The sequence below is a fragment of the Sinocyclocheilus grahami genome, unplaced genomic scaffold (genome assembly GCF_001515645.1).
Source record: "Sinocyclocheilus grahami isolate Dianchi unplaced genomic scaffold, SAMN03320097.WGS_v1.1 scaffold21.1, whole genome shotgun sequence".
Classification (NCBI taxonomy): Eukaryota; Metazoa; Chordata; class Actinopteri; order Cypriniformes; family Cyprinidae; genus Sinocyclocheilus; species Sinocyclocheilus grahami.
In genome coordinates, this window is record NW_015505200.1 from 1587566 (window position 1) to 1610302 (window position 22737).

At 37.3% G+C, this 22737-nt stretch overlaps 3 protein-coding genes across 3 annotated transcripts; 2 read left to right on the forward strand and 1 right to left on the reverse strand.

Annotated features, from left to right (window-relative positions):
- Positions 1-1326: 1326 nt before the first annotated feature.
- Positions 1327-17004, forward strand: LOC107556766 (ran-binding protein 9). The gene is made up of 14 exons (XM_016239966.1): positions 1327-1947; positions 5748-5859; positions 6585-6637; positions 6912-7079; positions 8003-8025; positions 9345-9529; positions 9678-9790; positions 10030-10138; positions 10229-10383; positions 11232-11373; positions 11713-11834; positions 11993-12144; positions 12352-12463; positions 16291-17004. The coding sequence occupies exons 1-14, from the start codon at positions 1731-1733 to the stop codon at positions 16419-16421; spliced, it is 1794 nt and encodes a 597-aa protein (XP_016095452.1). The 5' UTR covers positions 1327-1730; the 3' UTR covers positions 16422-17004.
- A 1629-nt stretch (positions 17005-18633) lies between these two features.
- On the reverse strand, positions 18634-20020 carry LOC107558952 (nucleolar protein 7-like; the record flags this gene model as incomplete). Its single annotated transcript, XM_016242670.1, has 8 exons — positions 18634-18716; positions 18809-18886; positions 18973-19094; positions 19173-19218; positions 19311-19381; positions 19464-19519; positions 19671-19731; positions 19809-20020. Coding segments are annotated over 8 exons (720 nt in total), but the record flags the coding sequence as incomplete, so codon positions are not given.
- Positions 20021-20681: 661 nt separating this feature from the next.
- On the forward strand, positions 20682-22618 carry epdr1 (ependymin related 1). The gene is made up of 3 exons (XM_016242679.1): positions 20682-21074; positions 21726-21934; positions 22027-22618. The coding sequence occupies exons 1-3, from the start codon at positions 20833-20835 to the stop codon at positions 22215-22217; spliced, it is 642 nt and encodes a 213-aa protein (XP_016098165.1). The 5' UTR covers positions 20682-20832; the 3' UTR covers positions 22218-22618.
- Positions 22619-22737: the final 119 nt, after the last annotated feature.

A 22737-nucleotide genomic window follows, 5' to 3' on the forward strand; every position in this document is an offset into this window, starting at 1 on the left:
TATTTGAGCATGATATATAAAATGCATTATATTTGGAAATAAATGCCAATCAGATGTAAGTAAATTCTCATTTTACATGGTAAAATCTCAGTAATACCTGCCTTTGAGAGACAGGCTCAGTGAACAGCTATGACCTAATTTTTGATGTTACACAGTGAACTGTGTACTTCTGAACTGGCTTGTATTCAAAATTATATATTATATAATATATATTAAATACATTTAAAATATTTGATATTATTGTATATTCTGAACTTAACATGATTTCAGACAAATATCATCTCTTTTTGTTTAAAATCATCTTGTAACAAGTGAGCAAAAACAGCGCTGTGCACCAGAAAGAAGTGTGGAGCCACTAATTGGACTGAATTTCAGTGGCAACAAAAGCCCTGGCTAGAAAATTCCAGCCCTGGTTTTACAGGGTCTGCTTTGTTGCTGCAGTGTTTGTTCTCTACTGCTGTGTTAACAGTTATATTTTCGGTGGTGGCCTCTCCCCACCCTTCCACACAGTGCATGAAATGTTCCTCAGCACAAACCCATCCAGAGCCATCGTGGCACAGTACAGGCAATGCTTCGTTCTGCACAGGACACCATCCAGACACCAGGAGTGGCCCAACAGCTGCCTCGCAACCATGTTCCCACACAGCTTTGACTACAACCAGCCGATGAGAAATCGTTGAGAAGAAGGAGACATGATGGGACAGTTCCCAGAGGATGTGGTGGGTGGCTCCACCACAGAGGATCTGGAATGCAAGATCTGCTACTGTGCTTACAGCCTGTCAAGTCAACGGCCCAAGGTCCTCGAGTGCTGCCTTAAAAATATTTTTCTAATAATTAAACGGCCCGTCGTCAATTATTCCTTACTTAATTCATAGTTTATGTTGCATGGACAATTAAGCACTTTATGTAAAATAAAGAAAAACTGATGATTCAATAGTTGTTCATAAGGGTGTGAGTTTCTGTGTGTGTTGGGACACATAAATAAATATATATAAATATACATTCCGTAACGAATTAAAAAAAGTTTTAGGGGTAGGTAATAGAATTTTTCCTCAATGGAGGTCATTGAAAAGTTCCTACCACAAAACAGTGCCTATAAGGAGACCTTAATCTGCACCATAACTGTATTGCCCCACGATATATGAAAATGATTAAATAAATAAACGAAACATTGTAATATGTAAGTGTGCATGCATTTTCTCACTGTCACAGCCATCTGAACTATGGATAACAACCCAAGCGAGAAGGAGGACATGTTATTGGTAGCTTGTGTCTAGTCATGTACCAAGTGCCCGAGGAAGTATGACTGGACCTGGAGAGCGCCAATCAGATCGCTGGATTTCACACTAACAACAAACAAAAGATCGGGGTTCCCTCTGCTGCTGTCTTTCTGTCCCTTTTACCCTATTTAGTCTGTCCGATCGGCTGGATGTCGTCTTAAATAACAAGGATCAACTTTCTGGATGTCTGTTATAAGCTGCCGTTTCGCTGTATTGGCGTGATTAATTCTGTAGCGTCTTGCTAACTCTATCAGAGAGGCTGTTTGCGGGCTAATCGCAGTTAGCTGGCTGGCTAGCCGTCCGATCCGAATAAAACAACCCCGAAATCTCAACGGCTCTTCTCCTGTGGTGTCTGACAGTGGTCTCTTTAGCCACTGGACACTGTTAGAAAGCTGTCCAGCTAAAGATAGCTGGCAAGCTGTTGGTATCGACGGCAGGAATCGGATCGCGATGTCAGGACCGTCATCGGGCTGTGGGTTTCTGATGTCGGTTGTCGTTCACGGAGACTTGGCTCTCAGCGAGCAGGAAAAAGAGCTCAACCAGCGGCTTAGAAGCCTTTACCCGGCCGTCAACGAGCAGGAGACCCCACTGCCCAGATCCTGGAGCCCCAAAGACAAATTCAGCTACATCGGCCTGTCTCAAAACAACCTCCGGGTGCATTATAAAGGTAACCAAGGCTAACAGCAGCAGATGATCCCAAACACCAAGTTGTTTACCAGCTAAATGTTAAAGGCATTAGCCAGGTTAGCTCGAGTCAAGTTGCACTTCTGATTAACGATATAAAAAAAATACACTTCTGTTAGCTTCTGCGTACTCAAATTTGTCAGTGAATCAAACCTATTTTTAGTCACACAAACTGCAAAAATCGTTACGAATTTAGGAATGATTTAGAGTGATAATTGAGCACATTAGTCGATATAAGTAAACGAATTAATAACTAGAAACTTTGATTTCTAATAACTAACTGCGACATGTTTGAATAAAAATAGCCTCCCTTTAGCATTATTTAGCACCATTCCTAGCAGTCAGCATTGTCTAGTAATTAAACTTTTGCTCTTAATTGAAGTTTTACGCATAACAGTGTGTGTTTCTGTGTGCATATATAACATGTAGTCTTTGAAAATAAACGATTAAGTTTGAAAGTATAAAGTTCGTGTACTGTAGCAAGGAGATGGTGGTGAGTTTCAGCAGCGAGCTATAAAGATGCTTCAGTCATTTCCGGAAGTACCTACTGTATGGAGTTTCACAGTTGAAATGCAGTCGTTGTCAGCTCTTTTGACAACATGATCCGTGTACAAAGGCTGTGTCTTAATACACACATGCTGATGTAGGTAGTGATCGAGCTTGACGCATAAGCTCTAGCAAGGCCTGTGAGTGTTTATCTGCAGAGGCAGGTTTTCTGCCATCGAGAGTATGTAAGGCTTTTACTAGGAATTCAGCAGATAAAAAAGCTTTAATATATGCATAATTTGATTACCATATTGAGTTATTATATAAACCTTTGTAATCCAGTGAAGTGTCTGCCATTTCCCTCAGCTGAGTCATAAAGGTAGGCCACAGAATTAATTAGGCCAGTCAGTGCTGACCACAGGTAGGGTTCAGGTAGACTGCCTTAAATTACCAGTAGGCCAAGATATCTTGATAAATGTACAAGCTACATATATAAGCTTATGAATTTACTTCAGATATACTGATTATCGGGGGTAACGTTACCAAAAGTGATAAAAATGCACCATATATTTAATTCTAAAGCCTGAGCCCTAACTTATTAAATAATAGTGTGTTAAATAATATATATGTTTTATATTTTATATCTGATATACAGGATTTTATGACCCATTTAGTCTGATATAGAAGATGGAGCTTGTACACAAGGAGAAAAAAAACATCAAAATTTTATGTAGAGGCCCACACTGAGCAAAAATGTGCAGTTGTTTTTATTTAAATGACCAAAAAGTAAGATTAAATTCTGATACCTTAAATATAAAGCAGTTAAAAAAAAATGTATCCGTGTAACGGACTACTTGGAGAACTTTCACAGAAGTGTCAGCTGTCACATTAGCTATATGTCCCAATGATATGGCTTCGTAAGATGATATTTAAATGAGTTTTATGATCGGTGCTCTGTAGTTTTCATTTTGGGGGGAAACGCATAATGCAATGCAACACGATGATTAAGAGATGTGCCAATAAATGTTCCTCAACAATCCTGTATTATTATAAGTCACTGATACATACATTTTTACACAATTAAAAGAAAATGGATTATCAAGTAAACCTAATTTGCTTCAGTCCAGTAAAGGTTTGTCTTGGAATATTAATAATGACATAAGTTATTGTTATGTTCACTTTATAAAAATCATAATCAGATTTCACAGCAAAAAGTAATTTTGGAATTTAATTGAGAACACCTTTTATTGCTAAAAAAGTATGAACTGTCAGTAAGCGGGTAGAAGGCATATAGAGGATTGTGCACGGCAGGTTTTCCAGCAAAGTTTCGGTCATGTTTGTCAATTAGAGGCGTTAGAAATTGATGAGTCAAATATGATGCAAAGGCTTTATGTTTCAAATGTGTTGACAAAAGTACTATATTTTTGTTGTTGCTATATTTTATTGTATGCTATTTTATGTCTGTCCAGTTATGTGTTAATAATGATTATAAAACGGATAGTTCCGGTTAGTGGTCGACCTATATATTGCCAAGGCCGATATATCAGCTGATATTTGGCCTTTTCAAATATCGGCATCGGCCGATAAGTTTTTCTGCTTGGCCGATGTGTTCGAGGCGGGACTTTTATTTTGACGGCGCTGAGAACGGCAGCGCCAGAGCACACAGTGCTCACATTCTCCCTCTTGTTCGCTGTTGACTGGTTAACAGTTCTGCCTAATACAGATAAAAGTCTGTCTAATAATCCAATAGAACTGTTGAACAAATGAATTAAAAGGTATACAAAAAGTATTATAACGATTGCTTTTATATTATTAGTAACAGAAAGGCAAACATTATAATACTTTCTCGTTTGCCGTCAGCATTCAGCAAATACGCATATTATTTAAACAAACCTTTAAATGACTAATGAACATTTAATTTCACAAACCTTGCAGACTTAGTCGAATTCAGCTGTGAAATCTTGTGAAGTGTGCATTTGTATATTGCCTGATCGCGTGTGCTCTGCGTGACAGTCGATCCGTGTGAATTGAATGCGGACAGGAGGAGAGTTCAGCTTCACTTGTCATCTAAAGTATGTTTATTTTACACATTTATTTTTAATATAATTCATTTTTTCAAACATTAATTAAAATAAATAAAAATTATAATTAAAATAAAAAATATACTTATATATATCGGCTTTATATCGGCCATCGGCTGTCAAAATCCACCCTGCTCTCTAAGATATCGGCATCGGCTGTCAAAAAACCAATATCGGTCGACCACTAGTTCTGGTCCTTGATTCTGATTGGTTGTGCCGCGGTCGAAGCTGTTGTAAATTACTCTACAAACATACACCTTTGTACACTTTGTGTTACTTGGCAACCACAACTATTTCTGAGGAACTACATTGTTTAGTGGAAGAATATTGTTTTTATCATTACACTTTTATTTAGGTTTTTGTGAAACCTAACTACGTATATGGAATAACCATTTTATAAAAGCAATAAGCCCCGTGAAGCCATGGTTTACAGTGAATTTATAATAGCTAAGGGGGTCCGCTTCACTTTGTGCCTAACAATGCCTCTTAGCTGTTATAAATTCACTCTTAACCACGGCTTCTTGAGGTTTATTGCTTTAGTAAATAATGGGTTTAATGCTTCTTCAGACACTTTAGTGAACTATAGCTGTAGATATACTGTATGCATTTGCTGTGCCAGAGGTGCTATATATAGCTAATATATAGCTAATATGAAGTGGTTTTGATCAAGATGAAAATAAAGAAAACACTCCCAACAATTTCAAAACGTCAAACTTTTACTTATTGATACACAGAGCTATATAGCATACGCTTATTTTTGTGTTTATGTTATATCTTGTACATTTACTGCTACTTTTGTATTTGATGTTGGTTTGGTTTTATAATTAACTGTCATGATTGTTCAGAAATTTCAGGGGCAAATATTGGCTGTAAATAACACTAAATTCTTTTTAAAATGAATTTCTGATATTGGTTTGGTTATTGCTAATAAAAAAGGCAATAAATATGAAATCCCAAATTTAGAGCAGTACATATTCACATGAAATAAACTGCCATTTTTAAATATCAAAGCTAATCTGCAGTGTCTTTTCTGTTGCCAGGCAAAATATCATCAGCCTAAAGCGTACAACTCTCACAGCAAAAACATGGATTATTTTGCTAAGTGTTTTTTGCCATGCGACCTCTGGCGATGTTATAACATTACAAATGTTCTGGTGCTTCTTGTGAGTGGCACAAACCATTAGCAGTTGTAAATTATTGTGTTTATGTCATCCAGGTCATGGAAAGACCCCGAAAGATGCGGCATCTGTCCGTGCAACACACCCTATTCCAGCTGCCTGCGGTGTCTATTACTTTGAGGTGAAAATCATCAGCAAAGGACGAGATGGGTATGAGAAGGATTCTTTATTTTCTTAAATTACTTTATGAAGGAAAAAGTTTAAAGGTGCACTCAGTATTTATTTGTTTATGTGGCTATGTAATAGTTGTCCTGGACTTATATTGCCACCTAGTGGCTTGGATGTAGCATTATGCTACTTTTTTTTCTATTTTATTTACTAATGTCTTTGTAGAAATTCACTATTACAAGTCAGCAATGATTACTTTATTCTGTGAGTGAAAATGTTGGATAATATGAAGTTTACAGAAATGAAATGATTAGTATTGGTAATGCTGGTCATGTGATGAGGACATGCGCTCTCAACATGAGGTGACCTGCTCCATGAAAAATGACAGTTTTACAGTTCCAGAGTTATTATAGTTAACTAAAACTAAAATACAGTTAAATAAAAAAAACAAACAAAACATTTGTGTTACTTGATGTACAAATCTTGATGTACTAAAATAACTAATAAATAAATATTTTTTTAATAAATTACCAAATACTTGACTAAAATTAATATGAAATTGCAAAATCTTAAAATACAAAATGAGTTATCAGTGATACTAAAATAACACTGATTTTAAATGTTTTTCAGTCATACATTTCTTTAGGGATAAAGCTTTTGTAATTAGGAAAAAATTACTTAGTGTATCTTTAATATTTAGGCTGAGCAATTTTAACCTCCTCAAGGCAGAACTTTTTATCAAATAAATGCTGTTTTTTTTTTACCAGGTACATGGGGATTGGCCTGTCAGCTCAAGGTGTCAACATGAACAGACTTCCAGGTAAAACGACTTTCAGATGTTGAAGAGTCACTGGGCTTTTATTGCTAGTAACGCATTAACTATGTCATGTTTTCAGGTTGTTTGTGTCTAAAATGTCTATGATCACTATGATCACATGTCTATGGCCATGTTAACTTGATCCTCCATCTTTTGACACCCACAGACACTCTGTGAGACTGCATCTTGCCAGGGAGATAAGAGTTTAGACTAGTGCTCTTTACTTGGTGTTTTTGTGGTTCTTTTTTTTCCAAAAATCACAATGTTCTACCCTTAGGATGGGACAAACACTCATATGGATACCATGGCGACGACGGCCACTCCTTCTGCTCATCTGGCACTGGGCAGCCCTATGGTCCCACATTTACAACAGGCGATGTGATTGGCTGTTGTGTGAACCTCATCAACAATACCTGTTTCTACACAAAAAATGGCCACAGTCTAGGTAGTAAAAATTTTAATTGCACATTAAAGACACAATATGTAAGCAAAAACCACTAGAACAGTGTTATATATTTTGCTGACTTGAGTATTTGCATTATCCCAAATGTTTCGAAGAATGTTTAAATCCAGAGAAATAAGCAATTTTAACTAGTCACACGGACCGTGTCCATAGTGTAATTGTGTCGCCTGCCAATGACGTCATAACCCCTCGATTTTTAAATGGAAACACCAAAGACGCTTTCATATGTTGTGCGTTTTAATAGACCGGTGACGACCGCACAGAGTAGCATTATATCAGAACTTTCAAACGTATCTAGTATGATAAAACAGCGCTGCTTTTTCCCACATACACACGAAGCGGTCGACTGTGGCATAATAAAAGCTCCGCTGCTTTCGAGCCGTGTGTCGCGCTCGTTCAGCGGCCTCGTTTCGCTTCGATGGCTTTCAGCCTCCCCCTGCTTCATTCTACTACGTTAATAAATCATTAGCTCATCCATGAACATGATTTCTGCCTGAGTCCCGTCAGATTGCATCGGCTGTGGGGATAAAGACGACAACTCCCATGATTCCACACTCAGTCACGGCGTCATCTAACTACGCCTTTTGTCTATTTGTTTATTTTGAATACGCGCCCTCTAGCGGCGAAAATTACACATTGTGCCTTTAAGATCAAATATTTTCTTTAATACGTTCTTAATTATTATTGATCATCAATTCAGTACATGAACATTATGTATACATCTCTAAGAATAGAATATTTTTCATTTAGGATGATTTAGTAGTTTATAGGAGATATGAAGCATTGGCTATTAACAAGTATGGCTATTAACACACCATGTATTCCCACAGTTTCATACTCCGATCTTGAATTTACTTTAATGTTAATGCAATTATTTTTTTGTTTGTTTTTTTTTTTTTTTCCAGGGATAGCTTTTACAGATTTACCGGTAAGTGTCTGTTTTTCTTAATCTCCTCAGAGTTTGAAATTAAGATTTTGGTGCCATATTATATTAAACGCCACCGTTCAAAAGTCTGGGGTCAATTTGACCATTTATTTGATCGGAAATATGGTAAAAACAGTAATATTGTGAAATGATTGCATTTTAAAATAACTTTTTTCTATATATTTTCAAATGTAATTTGTTCCTGTGATGACAAAGCTGAATTTTCAGCAGCTATTACGCCAGTCTTCAGTCACATGATCCTTCATAAGCATTCTTCTTATTATCAATGTTTAAAACCGTTGTGATTTGTAACATTTTTGTGGAAGTCTTTATTTTTATTTTTCAGCATTCTTTGGTCAATGTGAAATGATGTCTTTACTATCATTTTTGATGCATCCATGCTGAATAAAAGTGTTAATTTCTTTTTTAAAAAGATATTACTTTTGGTGTGGTGGAATGGTGGTGTATATTTTGTTGTTTATTATAGTTTTATTATATTATTGTTCATTATAGTTTTATGTAGTGTATCCTCTTGATAGTTTCTTCAGATAAATATATGCTGTTTATATTCTGATTATATGCATGACTTCTGTTAAAGTGTCAATATTTTGTCTAAATATTGAACTTGCAGTGACGTATCATTTGTTGCTTTATAGATTTGTTTTTGTCTTTCTCTGCCTGAAGGTCATGGGGTGATTGATCATTTGTATATTTTTCATTCTATTGTAATATTTTTAGATATTGTAGAGTAAGCCTTTTGCTATTGTTTTGTCTTTCCTTCCTTTCTTCATCATTCAAGATGTTGGACTGACAACCCCCAAGCATTGCTCTCGCTAACTGAACAGAGGCTTGTTTGGGGCTAAAACAATAATCCATTGAGCAGAAACACAGTTGGCTGGTAACCAGCATTCATGCTAATCTGAGTACTTCTGTGAAGTATGTCAGTTCAGCAACCCTGACCTTTCTTTCTATTGGACTATGAGCACAGAACCTCCCAGAGTTATTTTTCAGAAAGAATCAGAAAATGACTAATATGTGCCTGCCCCCTGACCTGACCAATAAGCAACATTTGAATTATGTAGTTATGGTTTGAAATCTGATTTAAAATCTTTTTTCTAATCCATCCCAGTCTGAACGCCCATGATAGACATTAAACTGAGCCACATTTTCCATCATTTCTTTTAAGATAATCTCATTTGTTTTATGAGAAAGTCTTTAGACATTGTGCTTACATACACGTCATTAATAATAATTTAAAAAACGGTTAAATTAGCCAGTAACTATAATCCACATTTAGTAAAATGTGCTTATTTTGCTTTTAGCCCAACCTGTATCCCACAGTGGGTCTACAGACCCCAGGGGAGGTCGTGGACGCCAATTTTGGGCAGCATCCATTTGTCTTCGATATTGAGGATTACATGCGTGAATGGAGAACCAAGATCCAAGCCCAGATTGACCGCTTCCCCATTGGGGAGAGAGAAGGAGAATGGCAGGCCATGATTCAGAAGTGAGAACTTTTGATTTGGAGTGTTTTTATAAGGTTTATATCAACATAGTTACCAGTGTCAAGTTTTTAAAACCTTTCCAAAAGTAATGAATGGATGTACTAGTGGCATATTTGGTCTTTTTCTGACTTATTCGCTCTCTCTTATTAGAATGGTGGCCTCCTATCTGGTTCACCACAGTTACTGTGCCACCGCTGAGGCTTTTGCCAAATCAACTGACCAAGCCGTACATGAGGAACTTGCTTCTATCAAAAATAGACAGAGTGAGTCTTCCCAGACAACACAAATAGGCTATTCAGATGCTTATCAGGGTCTTATTTTGAGTCTGTCTGATTGTTAAAGTCTACATGAAATCTTATTGGCACTGTTTAATAACAGTTTCTGATCCAGTGATTGAATTGAATGTATCTGAATGATTCATCAATGCACGTCAGCATGCAACATTCAGGGTTGAACATTCTCAACTCAATGCTGAGTAATGATTATACGTTTGTGGTTGCAGAGATCCAGAAGCTGGTCCTATCTGGCAGAATGGGAGAGGCTATAGAGACCACTCAACAACTTTACCCAAGCCTGTTAGAGAGAAACTCGGACCTCCTCTTTATGTTGAAGTAAGTGTGATGTGTGGAGTCTTTCAGGAATTAGCACATCCTCAGCAAAGACACTATATACACAATGTATCTATTTCTCTCTCTTTCCAGAGTCAGGCAGTTCATTGAGATGGTGAATGGTACTGACAGTGAGGTCAGGTGTCTCGGTGGGAGGAGCCCTAAGTCACAGGATAGTTACCCAGGCTCCCCCCGTCTCTTCAACAGCCCTGTTCACAAAGCTAGCAGCTCCCAGACCTACCAGACAAGTACGTATTATATCCACACATTTTTTTTTCTGCCAGCATGGGTGAAAAAACATCTTACCAAAATGATCTTACAAAATTCGGGGCTTTTGCACCAGAAAAACAATTTTTAGTTCCTAAAAGTACCTGCTTTTTGGCGTGTTCGCACCGCAGGAACTGGGAACGGTTTTAATTATAGGAAAACATTTTGGGGGGGGGGACTAAATTAGCTCCTACTTCAGAGTAGGGTGTAACACAGCACAATAGGAACTACCAGAGGTGTAAGTGTACTTGATTAGCCGAACATATGCCATATGAAACTCCGGCACCCACCATTTTTAAAAAGCTGTCTAAACACACAGTTTACATATACTAACTCAACAAACTAAGTCCATGAACTGGTGGTGCGAATGCAATGGAAATGGCCCTAGGGGAAAATTTTGTTTTCAGGGGACCGCCCTGGTTGCTAGTTCCTATAAATGAGTTCTTGTAACTATCTGGTGCATTAGCCCCTTATGTAGTCTTCATTGAAACAGCCATTTTGATTAGTGGATCTCAACCAGGGGGCCCCTAAAAGTTTTTAAATGATTTAAATTGAGTTATATTTGCATAATTAAAATGCTGAAAAACACCCAAAATAAAGATGTACATCATTAAACTGACATCATGTTTAATGCAACAGAATGTATGTCAGCTTAGATAGGAGGGCCTTCAAATGTTGTCTTGGACAGACATGGGCTTTGAAGTCAAAAAGGTTGAGAACTGCTGATTTAGATCATTTTCAAATCAAGGCTAATTCTAGACCAGAATGACTTGTTGATCATGGATGGGAGATGTTATCACTGATCATTTGTGCTTCCCTCTTTTTCCAGGTTTTGATAGTAATTACTGTAATGGAGTTTCATCAAGTAAAGGCCACACCTTGGCCCATAGTCACAAGTCATGTCCGCCTACCATACCAAGCCCTGAGCCTGGTGTCCTGAACGGCAGTCGGGGCCAGCAGACCAACGTCAGGTACGTCTTTGTTCCATAGTGCATTGAAATATCCTTAAAGTTGACATGAAATAAAAATCCTCCCTATGTTTTGTGTATGCATGTTATAGAATTGTGAACAGTTCATCTGTGTATATGTTTGATATTTGTACTTTTTTTTTGCCTCTGTAATGTATATTTAAAAAGTCATAACTGAAATGACAGACTTCTCCAATCATTTAGTCAAAATCTTCCCCTCCACAAACTCAGATTCATTTTTGAGTGCAGTGCCCACATCTCAAAATACATGGATATATAAGAACATAGTAACTGTACAGCACAAAATAAGCCTGTTGTGTAAATATTAACTCTTCCTCGCAGTACTGAGGTGGAGATGGAGGTTGATCACTTCTCAAATGGAGTGTCTGAATCCTCTTCAAATGGATTTCTGAATGGTAGCTCTACTCATGGGATAGACTTGGAGGAATGTGATGCAGATATGGGTGAGAACATTAATTGGGCTCAGTCTTCTGTTAAATTCCTGTGTCTGCAATGAAATTTGTTGTGGGTCAAAGGGTGTTGTGTGTGTGACTTTAGTCAATTATGTTATGCAAATGAATCGCGTGCACCATTTTAAATGAATTAAATGTGCTGTACACAGAAGTGGATAGTGCTCAGTCTAAGAGGCAGTTGTGCGGAGGGAGCCAGGCAGCCATTGAGAGGATGATTCAGTTCGGCCGAGAGCTACAGAGCATGAGTGAACACTTGCGCCGTGAGCGGGGCAAAAACTCAGCCAATAAGAAGATGCTCAAGGTACTGCCTTCAATATACACTCATTCTAAAAGTTGGATATAGGTGGTGTTTGTACCTGTAATCACACATATGATTTAGAAAAACATATGCATACACAATGTATTTTGGTTATAGTGGTAATGACCAGTAAATATGGAGGTGTGTATATATATATACATACATACATGTGTTTTATACTAAAACCTCTTACTGTCTACATTCTGGCAGGATGCGTTCAGTCTGCTGGCATATTCAGATCCCTGGAACAGCCCTGTGGGTTACCAGCTAGACTCCATCCAGAGAGAGCCTGTCTGCTCAACACTCAACAGTGCAATATTAGGTAGGTGCAGCATTAGTTTTCATATATTAGAACTCATCTCTCTTGGTCAGGCTCCATACAATATTGATAATATGCTCAAAACTTCATTGTGTTTTTGAGCCAAAAAAGCTTTATTTTTCTGAAACTAAGCAATTAGATGCTTATTGTCAGGAACAACAGGATAACATATACTTTTTTTGTTGATCACTTATGTTTTTTGCTGCTCTAATTAAAATTGTGCTGCACACTTTAGCTGCTTTTCCACTATCGGGCCGAACGGTTCTAAGAACTGTCAGGTACGGTTCCAGTTGTATTTCCACGTGAGCCTGGTACGGCGCGGCACGATTACAATCCGTTCTCGGCACGGTTAGACAACCATGCTGAGCTGTCCTGGTAGAGTGCGTGTGCGTGACGTCGCCACTCAAGAGCTGTCACTTGTCTGTTGCCTGGCTGCTAGTTTCTCCATAGCTTGCTATTTTGAGCAATGTAAACACAAATTAGTAATGAAATTTAAAGACATTTCTGATCATCCTCCATAACGTGGTGGTTATTTACACCTCATATCATATGTAAACACTTGTGTTACCACGGCAACGACTGACGCATTTGAATTGCATTCCAAAGAGATCCGTTATCAGCTCCGCAGTGGAAAACGAAACCATAACTGTACCAGCAGGCTCGGATCGGCGCGGAATGGAACGGTTATGCAAAGAGAACCGTTCAGCGCGATGATGGAAAAGCGGCTTTTGATGAGTGCAGCTTCAGAACTGTTGACACTTTGCCACACTATGATATTAATTTGTGTATTAGATTATATTTATATGGTGTATACACTACCATTTAAAATACAGTAATATTGTGAAATATTATTACAATTTAAAGTAACTGTTTTGAATTTGAACACAATTTCAAAATGCAAAGAATTAGTTCACTTCCAGAATAAAAATGTCCTGATAATTTACACACCCCATGTCATCCAAGATGTTCACGTCTTTCTGTCTTCAGTCGCAAAGAAATTAAGGTTTTTGAGGAAAACATGCAAGCATTTTTCTCCATATAATGGCCAACGGGTTGAAGGTCCAAATTGCAGTTTCAATACAGCTTCAGAGGGCTCTACACGATCCCAGCTGAGGAATAAGGGTCTTATCTAGCCAAACGATCGGTCATTTTCTAAAAAAAATAAAAAATGTTATACTTTTTACCCACAAATGCACATCTTGCACTAGCTTGACTTCACGCATTACGTAATCCCGTTGGAAAGATCACGTGCAGTTAGCTCTAAATCTGTGTACTCCGGTTCAGAAAGGTAGGGTAGGGCGAAAAACTTCATCTCATTTTCTCCTCTAACTTCAAAATCGTCCGACATCATTGTTTTACCTTTTTTTGTAAAGGGCGTTTGACTTTCTTTGCACGTTCACTTTGTAAAAGCTGGTTTGGTGCTTCAGCCTACGTCATGCGTGATCTTTCCCACGTGACTACGTAATGCGTGAAGTCGAGCTAGTGCACGACGAGCATTTGTGGTTAAAAAGTATATACATTAAAAAATATATTTTTTTTACCATTTTACACCCAGGTCTTCATTTCACTAGATTTCCCCTATTCCTCGGCTGGGATTACATAGAGCAGTGCTTCTCAACTGGTTTGGCCATGGGACCCACATTTTCCCATGGTCATCAAGCCGTGACCCACTTTATTATATATATATATATATATATATATATATATATATATATATATATATATAATTTGTTTAAAAAAATATACCTTCATACAAATCCTTCCCAGCTAACACACAAAGTACCAGTTATGTGATTTGTTGGTACTTTACTTTTATTTCACACATTGCATACTCGTAGTTTCTTTTGCGCTTTAGTGAAATGATGTACAGCGTGCACTGCCACATTTGCGCGAGCAATTGAAGAGTGTGTGCTACAAGCACAGTATAACGTCTGACAGGACAGGATAGTTAATTTTTCTGAGGTGAGAGGCTTTTTTATTTCATAAGTTACAAAAGTAACGATAGAATAATGAGACTGACATTAAGCCTGACAACATGCATCTGACCGCAGATACTGAATCGGGACAGCATGTTTTTCTCAGGCAGTCTTTACTTAAAGGGGTCATATGATGTTGCTAAAAAGAACATTATTTTGTGTATTTGGTTTAATGAAATGTATTTATGCTGTTTAAGGTTTAAAAAACACCTTATTGTCCACATACTGTACATTAATGTTTCTCCTCTATGCCTTGCCTTTCTGAAACGCGTCGATTTTTACAAAGCTCATCGGTCTGAAAAGCGAGGTGTGCTCTGATTGGCCAGCTATCTAGTGCGTTGTGATTGGCCGAATACCTCAAGCGTGTGACGGAAATGTTACGCCCCTTACCATATTGTGATGCCCTGTCCGGCCGGAGCGATGAGACAAAAACATTAAAATCCATTATAAACGAGGCATTTGTTGCATCCAGTGGGGACATAATTACGGATTATAATGACTTATACTGTCTTTTTACACGTTGCATTGCATCGCGCCGCGTAAACATAAAACCATGTCTGCATTTGTGATCGGAGAAATGACAAACAACAAATGCTACTCTACACTGCTCAAAACTCGCGTTTGAATCGTCAGTGGCAAATTCTTTAAATATAAAAATAAAAAAACGTACTTACAGTCTGTGAGTCAGAACAGCCGGCATTGTTGTCTACTCTAGCAGGATCAGTAAACAGTCCTCCATAAAATGCGCTGGGCACATCTGAATATTTGGGTTGAACTGTTCTGGAACAGTGTTGTAAATACAACTTAACCACTGATTTCTAGTCGTGTCCTCTTTTGGAAGGCCAAACAAAGTATTTTCACTTTCACAACGAAACACGACATGGCGGCGGCGGCAACAACAATACTACAGCGAGAATAAAAGTTACGCCTTCTTTCTTTGCATGAACATTTGGGCGGCGTTATGCAAATCTTCCCACATCGTGACGTAGACATGTGGGGGCGTGTTAGAACGAGCTGTTTAAGGTAGGCGTGGTTGACTTCACTTTTATAAAGAATATCTCTTTGGATTTGAGACTTTAGTCTTTGCAACTTTACAGATCTTCTTTATGCACCAAGAGCTTGTAACACTTCAAAGAGAAAGGACAAATTGAAATCGCATCATGTGACCCCTTTAAACTGCAAAAAAAAGTGTCAACAGCTTTCACGCACATCTTTCAAAATAAACGTCTCTCATCAGAAAAACATTTAGAATTACGTCTTTTGTTGTTGATGTTGTTTCTTTGACTGTACACTCCGCGACCCACTCTGAAATTGAAACTGCAATTTGGACCTTCAGCCTGTTGGCCACCATTGAAGTCCATTATATGGAGAAAAATCCTGGCATGTTTTCCTCAAAAACCTTAATTTCTTTGCGACTGAAGACAGAAAGACATGAACATCTTGGATGACATAGGGGTGAGTAAATTATCAGGAAATTTTTATTCTGGAAGTGAACTAATACTTTAATTCCTCTGATGACACAGCAGCTATTATTTCAGTCTTCAGTGTCACATGATCCTTCAGAAATTCTAATACTGATTTGGTGCTCAAGAAATATTTCTTATTATTATTAATGTTCAAAAAACAGTTGTTCTCCTTAGTATTTTGGTGGAAACAACTGTTTTTTTTCAGGTTACTTTAATGAATAGAACGTTAGAACTTTGCTGAATAAAAGAAATGTTATAAAAGAAATGAATTAAAAAATATATTTGAATGGTGGTTTCTATTGCTATTTATTAGAGCTTAATCTTAAATCGAACAATTTAATATATGCATTTAACTATACTTTTTTTTTTTTTTTTTTTTCTCATGCAGAGACACATAACCTGCCAAAGCAGCCTCCCTTGGCACTCGCCGTCGGCCAGGCAGCTCAGTGTCTGTCCCTCATGGCTCGCACAGGCAGCGGATCCTGCGCCTTCGCATCAGTGGATGATTACCTGCACTAACCACTGGAAAATCGTCCCTTTAAATTACCACATGAAAGAGGCCCACATCATCCCGGACCATCCCAGACTCCCCAAAAAAACTGGGGCCAGCTTTGAAACCACAGCCTGATGAACTGAGCCTCCACATGGCCAGACCCATCCTGGCTCTCTGACAAGACTGGATCCTCTTCACCCAGGTCTAAACTGGGCCTAAAGACACTTTAGGAAGAGGGGTTCTTAAAAGTCAGATAAAATCCCCAATCATTATGGTCTTTTTTTTTTTCCTTTTGTCTTTTTTATTTTGGGGGAGGGGAGGAGGTGTTGGGTGGGGGTGCAGCAGGCTCTTGCAGGATTGTTTGTTTCCTAATTTACAAGGCATGAGGAAAATTATTATGACAATGTTATTATCAGTAAACTTGCATATAAGATATATTTGTTCTTGGTTGAAAGCTGGCAGAGTGAGCGAGGCCGAATAACTTAGGTCCCACTGCGGCAACACCCTGCTATTTTCGGGTCTCAGCTTGTGTACTTTACCATTTAAAAAAGAAAAAAAATATTGAAATTATATTAACACGAGGAGTGGAACATTAAGTTATCTTACAGTTAAAAAAAAAATTAAAATCCAGAAAACCTAACACTGCTGGAGTCATCCTTAGTGGTGGTATTTAGAATAGAGCGTTAGTGTGAGCTGTCAGAGTTATGCCCTTTTTTGTGCAAGCGCACCCTCCCTCTGCCAACTGCACAGCAGGATTGATGCAATGTTCAGACACTTTGATTTGTAATTGTATTGATGTCTATGGTCTTTTCATCCACCCGATCTCTTACGCCTTCATTTAAAAAGTCCATATTCAGGCGTTCTCTCATCATTGTTGCCTGCACTCTGTTTTTGTGCAGTTTGGATGTGCGACAGGAACATGGTGAAATTAAGATCATATCCAGTCCCAGAGAGGCTAGCCTGCTCCATTGTTTTTTCTCCTCTTGTTTACCAGTCAATCCTTCAGATCATCAGTACTTTTAAAACAAGGAGAATGGTACAGTATTGTCATCAACACTCTTTATCATTTTCAGTAATAAAACGTAAATACCCAGTTGAACGAGATATACCCGTCTGTTTTGACACATTTCAGCGAGCGCTCGGGTGTTGCTCCAGTATTAAGTATGCGATTACACCACGAAGAGCATTAATGATGCCAAATTAAGTGTCTTCTCTCATATTTAAAGGAATAGTCCACCCAAAAGTGAAAATTGTCTTAATTTACAAACTTGTAAGACTTTGGTTAATCTTCAAACACATTATATGAAGATATTTTTATTGAAACCTGAGAGGTTTCTATCTCTCCATTGAAAGTCCAGGTAAGCAAAATGTAAAACGATCCATATGAATCAAACTGTTTAATGACAGTTTTGTGAAGATGACTTCATTTTAAATAACCAGATTTAATTTAGACTTTTATTTACATCTAAATGATAAACACACATACATAGAGCAAATGTCATATGGTAAATATGGAAGCTTGTTTGTATATTTGTGAATTAAATCTGTTCATCATATAAAGCAAGTATATCTCTTTACAAGACTTGTATTAAACTGCTTGATTCATATTAAATCATTTTATAATGCCTTAATCTTTATGGATCTTTTAAGTTGTGGTCACCTAGACTTTTAATGGAGGGATAGAAACCTCAGGTTTAATTAAAAATGTCTTAATTTGTGTTTTGAAGATTAACCAAAACCTTATGGGTTGGGAACAACTTGAGTAAATGACAGAATTTGTATTTTTGGGTGAACTTTCCTTTTAGCTTCCTTGTAAAATTCTATAACCATGACTTGTTAATTTGGTCATCAGAGTAATTTAGTTTAATAAAGTCAATCTTATGTGCAAGCAAAGTAACTGACACATGAATTGTTATTCCTTCGATCAGGTTTACATTTATTGACGGGTACAGTAAATATTCAAACTTAAATTTACTTTCAGCTTCTGCCTCAAATAAAAACGTTTAAGTTTTAATTTGTACGCGATGTAAGGCAAGTCATTTATTTTTAAATGACAATCTTATTTGATAAGGTTTAATATTTTTAAACTATATGAGGCTCAAAGATAAAGGTTTGAAATAAAGGTATCCTTTAGAAAAATATGATCCACAAGGTCAAAAACAGCTGGATGATAGAAGCCGTCTCCAGATGTGACAGTTTTCATGCGTTGAACTCCTAATTAAGCAGTTCTTTCTCCTGTTTTATGTCTCAGAAAGGAATCAGTTTCTGCTGGCGTATAAACCGTTTGTTGGACCTTGTAATCCTTGCTTTTTTGTAAGCACCTATAAATGAATAAAAACAGCTCAGCCTGTTGCTTTACAAAACATGTTGAGGCCATAATATACTTGCTGAACATGAAAATCTCACTACTCACCCAATTTCTTATTCGCAAACTCCACAGCTGCACCTTGGCTCGCACCCCTTTTCTTTTTGAGGGACAGAAGCTCTGCATCTGAAGATAAATATACACCCAAATATTTAGCATTTTCAGTTGGTCTACAAAATCTGGTAAAAAGAAAGGTCAACGCATGAACTTACTGGTTGTTCTATTGGTTCCTGATCCATAAAGGCGGGACTGAACGAAGTCCATGGCCCTTTGTTGCAGTGACTTGGCAGCAGATTCATCCTTTATCCTCATTACTCTGTAGCTGACTGGTAAACTGAAATCAGACATATTTTCCATATCTACACTTGGAACCCTTTCAGTGTGATGAATGTAAACATACTATTATTATTACCTTTTTGAGGTTTTCTTAGGCGTGGTCCCGGTCTCCTGTTCCTTATCTATAAAAGAGTTGTTTGCCATTCAATACTTTGACCAACAGAGAAAAAATGTCTAACGTTAGAGAAAATTACAAGGTTAGAGATTGTTTTACCTTTATTGTTGTGTGATGGCTTTGGTGATACCTTCTTGTTAATACCTTTATTGTCTGATGGATCTGTCTGTCTAAAATGAAGGAATAACAATCTATTAAGTTTCCAAAATGATTTAAGGAATCGAATTGTTTCTGTTCAGCTGGGGAACCTACTTTTGGGGTTCTGCATCAAATTCCTCCAAGAGCTCTTGAGGAAGACGTTTTCTCTTCTGAAAAACAAGAGATATAACATTTCACGACATTTTTCCTAATGCTAAATATACAACTTATTGTGAATTACGTTAAAGTGCATACACTTTTGTTGATAATAATAATAATAATGTAGTAGACATCCTGAGGACAGTATTCACCACCCTGTACCTTTTGTTCTTGAAACAACTGTTGTCTCTTTCTTCGCTTCTCCTTCAACAGGTTCTTTTCTCTGAAAACAAAGTGAAAAACAAAAATGTTTACACCGCATGTGCTCGGTGTCTGAAGCCAGAGGACTCCCTCACAGACCTTTTGGCTGCGTCCAGTGCATCTTTAACGCTCTTCAGAGCGGCACTTTTGGACTCATCAAAGGCGAGCTCCTCTGGGAGTTCATCATCACTGGATTCAAACTGAGCCTGTGTCAGTTCAGACATTGTGTCAGTCTCTTTAAACGTATTCAACCTGATTTTAGTACACACGCTGGACGGGACTCGCCATATTAAAAAACCAACAACACTTAACGTACATTAAAGACAGGCAGGCTAACTCAAAAGTACTGGCAGCAATAGAAGCTGCCATCTGGTGGTCCGGATGTCTCAGCCAGATCTGCTCGTAAACAAACTGATGCAAATGGCGTAGTTTATAATAACAGCACACACTGAAAATATAAAGATGTCTGTTTTGTCATATGATCTATATGCAACACATTCTTTTAATGCACAGATGTACGTATTGTTCATCATTTCTAAATGAAGAACAAAAAGAGAAAACACAAATAACATTTATTGTTGTTACCTCCATATAAACTTACGATACTGATCGTTCAAATTGTGTGCCATTATTGTGGTGAAAATGTATGGTTCCTTACAACAAAAATGTAAATAATACATTAAACAGGCGAATATTATACACATTAATAATACATTTATTATTATTATATTGATCATTCAAAATGCTCATTGTTATTACGGTGAAAGCTTATGGTTCGTTACAACAGAAAGAAATGTAATGCAAATGATACGTTTTTAAATATTATAATTATTAAACAATTATATAAATGTTATTAGGAATACATTTTAGTATTAAAACGTGATCTTAATATTTTTTCAGATAATGGAAAATATTTATATGTGTTTGACATAGGGTTGGATATATCTGACCAATCGGTGTTTCTGACGTGTTTGTGACATGGATGCTGCTGGTGCATTTTGGCATTTGGATTTTAGGCACCAGCGCAGACGCTTTCTGCTAAATCCTCTACTCCACTCACAGGCCTTTGAATAGCTGTGTAAACAATTAAATCTCATGTGATTATAGCTTTGCACCAACAGGCATGTCAGGCTTTGTCGTTTTTGCTCTAGCATTCTCGTTGTCCGCGACGGGGCCTTGTCTGGGCTTTCCTCCGTCCGGAGCGGCAGCGCCGCAGCCCTGTGTCGCGCCGTTACAGTGGGAGGGTCGGACCGTTGAATATGATCACGGGACGGGACGAAACACACGGGCGGCGGTCTCCTATGATGCACAGAATCAGCGAATTAGGGTCCTGGAGCAGAAGACTGGACACACACCATGCAAAAAGTAAGAATCCATCAAATGTTATGAAATAGATTTGAATAAAAAAAAAAAAAAGTAAACTCCGTGTGCTATTTTTATGTTGTTTTCTAAATATCTAAAAAAAAAAATTATTTAAATTTAGTTGAGAATCAAAACTAATAGAATTTATAAAGTCTTTGTTTCCTAAAATATATATCAAAATAAACTATTATCATCATAATCATTATTACACCAACTATATTTAAAAAATAAACTTAATTCAAAGAGAAAACGTTTTTTTTCTTACTCCACAGATATTTTGTCTTGTTTTTAAGCTTAAAGTCTTTCCGTTTTGATTCTGAAAACAAGTCATTTTACTTCTCAGGTAAATGTATCCTGATTTCATGTTTAGATATTTGTATAGGAAAACTAGATAGACCGAGTAGGAAATTAGTATTATTATTATCAGTAGTAGTAGAAGTAGTAGTGTAAGTAAATTTTATTTTATGTTTATAGGCCAAATCTGCTTGACATCTTGAGCCATTGTTCACCATTGTGTAGATGCAAATGATTTATTATTGTCAAAATTAGAATGGCCACACACAACTGAATCACTATAACTGACTGAATTGTATTAAAAAAGCATGCAAAAATTGCTTGAATTAAAAGTATTTGCATTGTGCAATTGTCTTTGAGGTTCTTTGAGTACATCTACTTGTTCAAGAGTGGAGTGCTTTTCCAAATTGAAGAAATTACTAAGCAGTGTGCAAAGATCGCTCTGACGGAGGCCTGGGACCCTTATGATATTCCCCTGAACTCCACTTATGAGGACCAGTATTTCATTGGAGGACCTGGAGACATGATCGAGGTCCAAGAATGGTCTGATCGGAAACCAGCTCGCAAAAGTATGCTTATTATAAGTATGTTTATACAGGACCTGTAATGTGGTCCTGATTTGCATGGACAGAACTTTGCACATTTTTTCTGTCTTTCACAGATGAAGCTTGGGTTGGTGTGTACACTTTGAAGGACTGCTATCCCGTGCAGGAGACATACACCAAAAACAGTAGCGTGACCACGTCCACTCGCTTCTTTGACCTTCAGCTGGGCATTAGTGACCCTGGGGTGTTCGACCCACCCAGTACCTGCCAATCAGCTCTGACTGCGAAGATGACGTCTGACTGCTGAATACGTTTCTCTGCATTACATGCACAATATACATTAACCATAATACAGTAGGCTTAAATAAACAGCTTCTAAATAAATGATATTACACTGAGAAAGAGCACATGAAATGAGTGCAGGTACTGTTAAATATAATAGTTCTTGTTGATTTACAGTGGGAAATGTGCCTCACATAGTATTGAAGCATCATTTTTAATATGCCACATTTTGGGCAAATTACAAGTTGTGCTGATCCAGGGTGGAATAATGTAACACTTAATTTTTTGTTTGATGGTTAATGTGCTGTTTATCTTATTATTTTATTGAGCCTTTAAGATGATTTACAGTGTGGATGCTTACAGTTAATTTCAAGTGTTAAAGAAACTTCTAGAATTTTAATTTGATTTCAATAAAATTGTTTACCTCACGACCTCCGCTGTTGAGCAAATTAATGTAACAATATATACATTTTTAAGACAATAAATCAAGGATGTTTTGCATAGAGAAAGATTTCAGCAAAATAGCTGTAGTTGAGTACATCTTT

Excerpts from the sequence above, each read along its gene's own strand:
- epdr1 (XM_016242679.1), top strand. The coding sequence starts at position 20,833 with ATGTCAGGCTTTGTCGTTTTTGCTCTAGCATTCTCGTTGTCCGCGACG. Across the intron at positions 21,075-21,725 it reads GGACACACACCATGCAAAAA|GTTCTTTGAGTACATCTACT; the intron begins GTAAGAATCCAT and ends ATTGTCTTTGAG. Across the intron at positions 21,935-22,026 it reads TCGGAAACCAGCTCGCAAAA|ATGAAGCTTGGGTTGGTGTG; the intron begins GTATGCTTATTA and ends TGTCTTTCACAG.
- LOC107556766 (XM_016239966.1), top strand. The coding sequence starts at position 1,731 with ATGTCAGGACCGTCATCGGGCTGTGGGTTTCTGATGTCGGTTGTCGTT. Across the intron at positions 1,948-5,747 it reads CCTCCGGGTGCATTATAAAG|GTCATGGAAAGACCCCGAAA; the intron begins GTAACCAAGGCT and ends TATGTCATCCAG. Across the intron at positions 10,384-11,231 it reads CTCCCAGACCTACCAGACAA|GTTTTGATAGTAATTACTGT; the intron begins GTACGTATTATA and ends CTCTTTTTCCAG.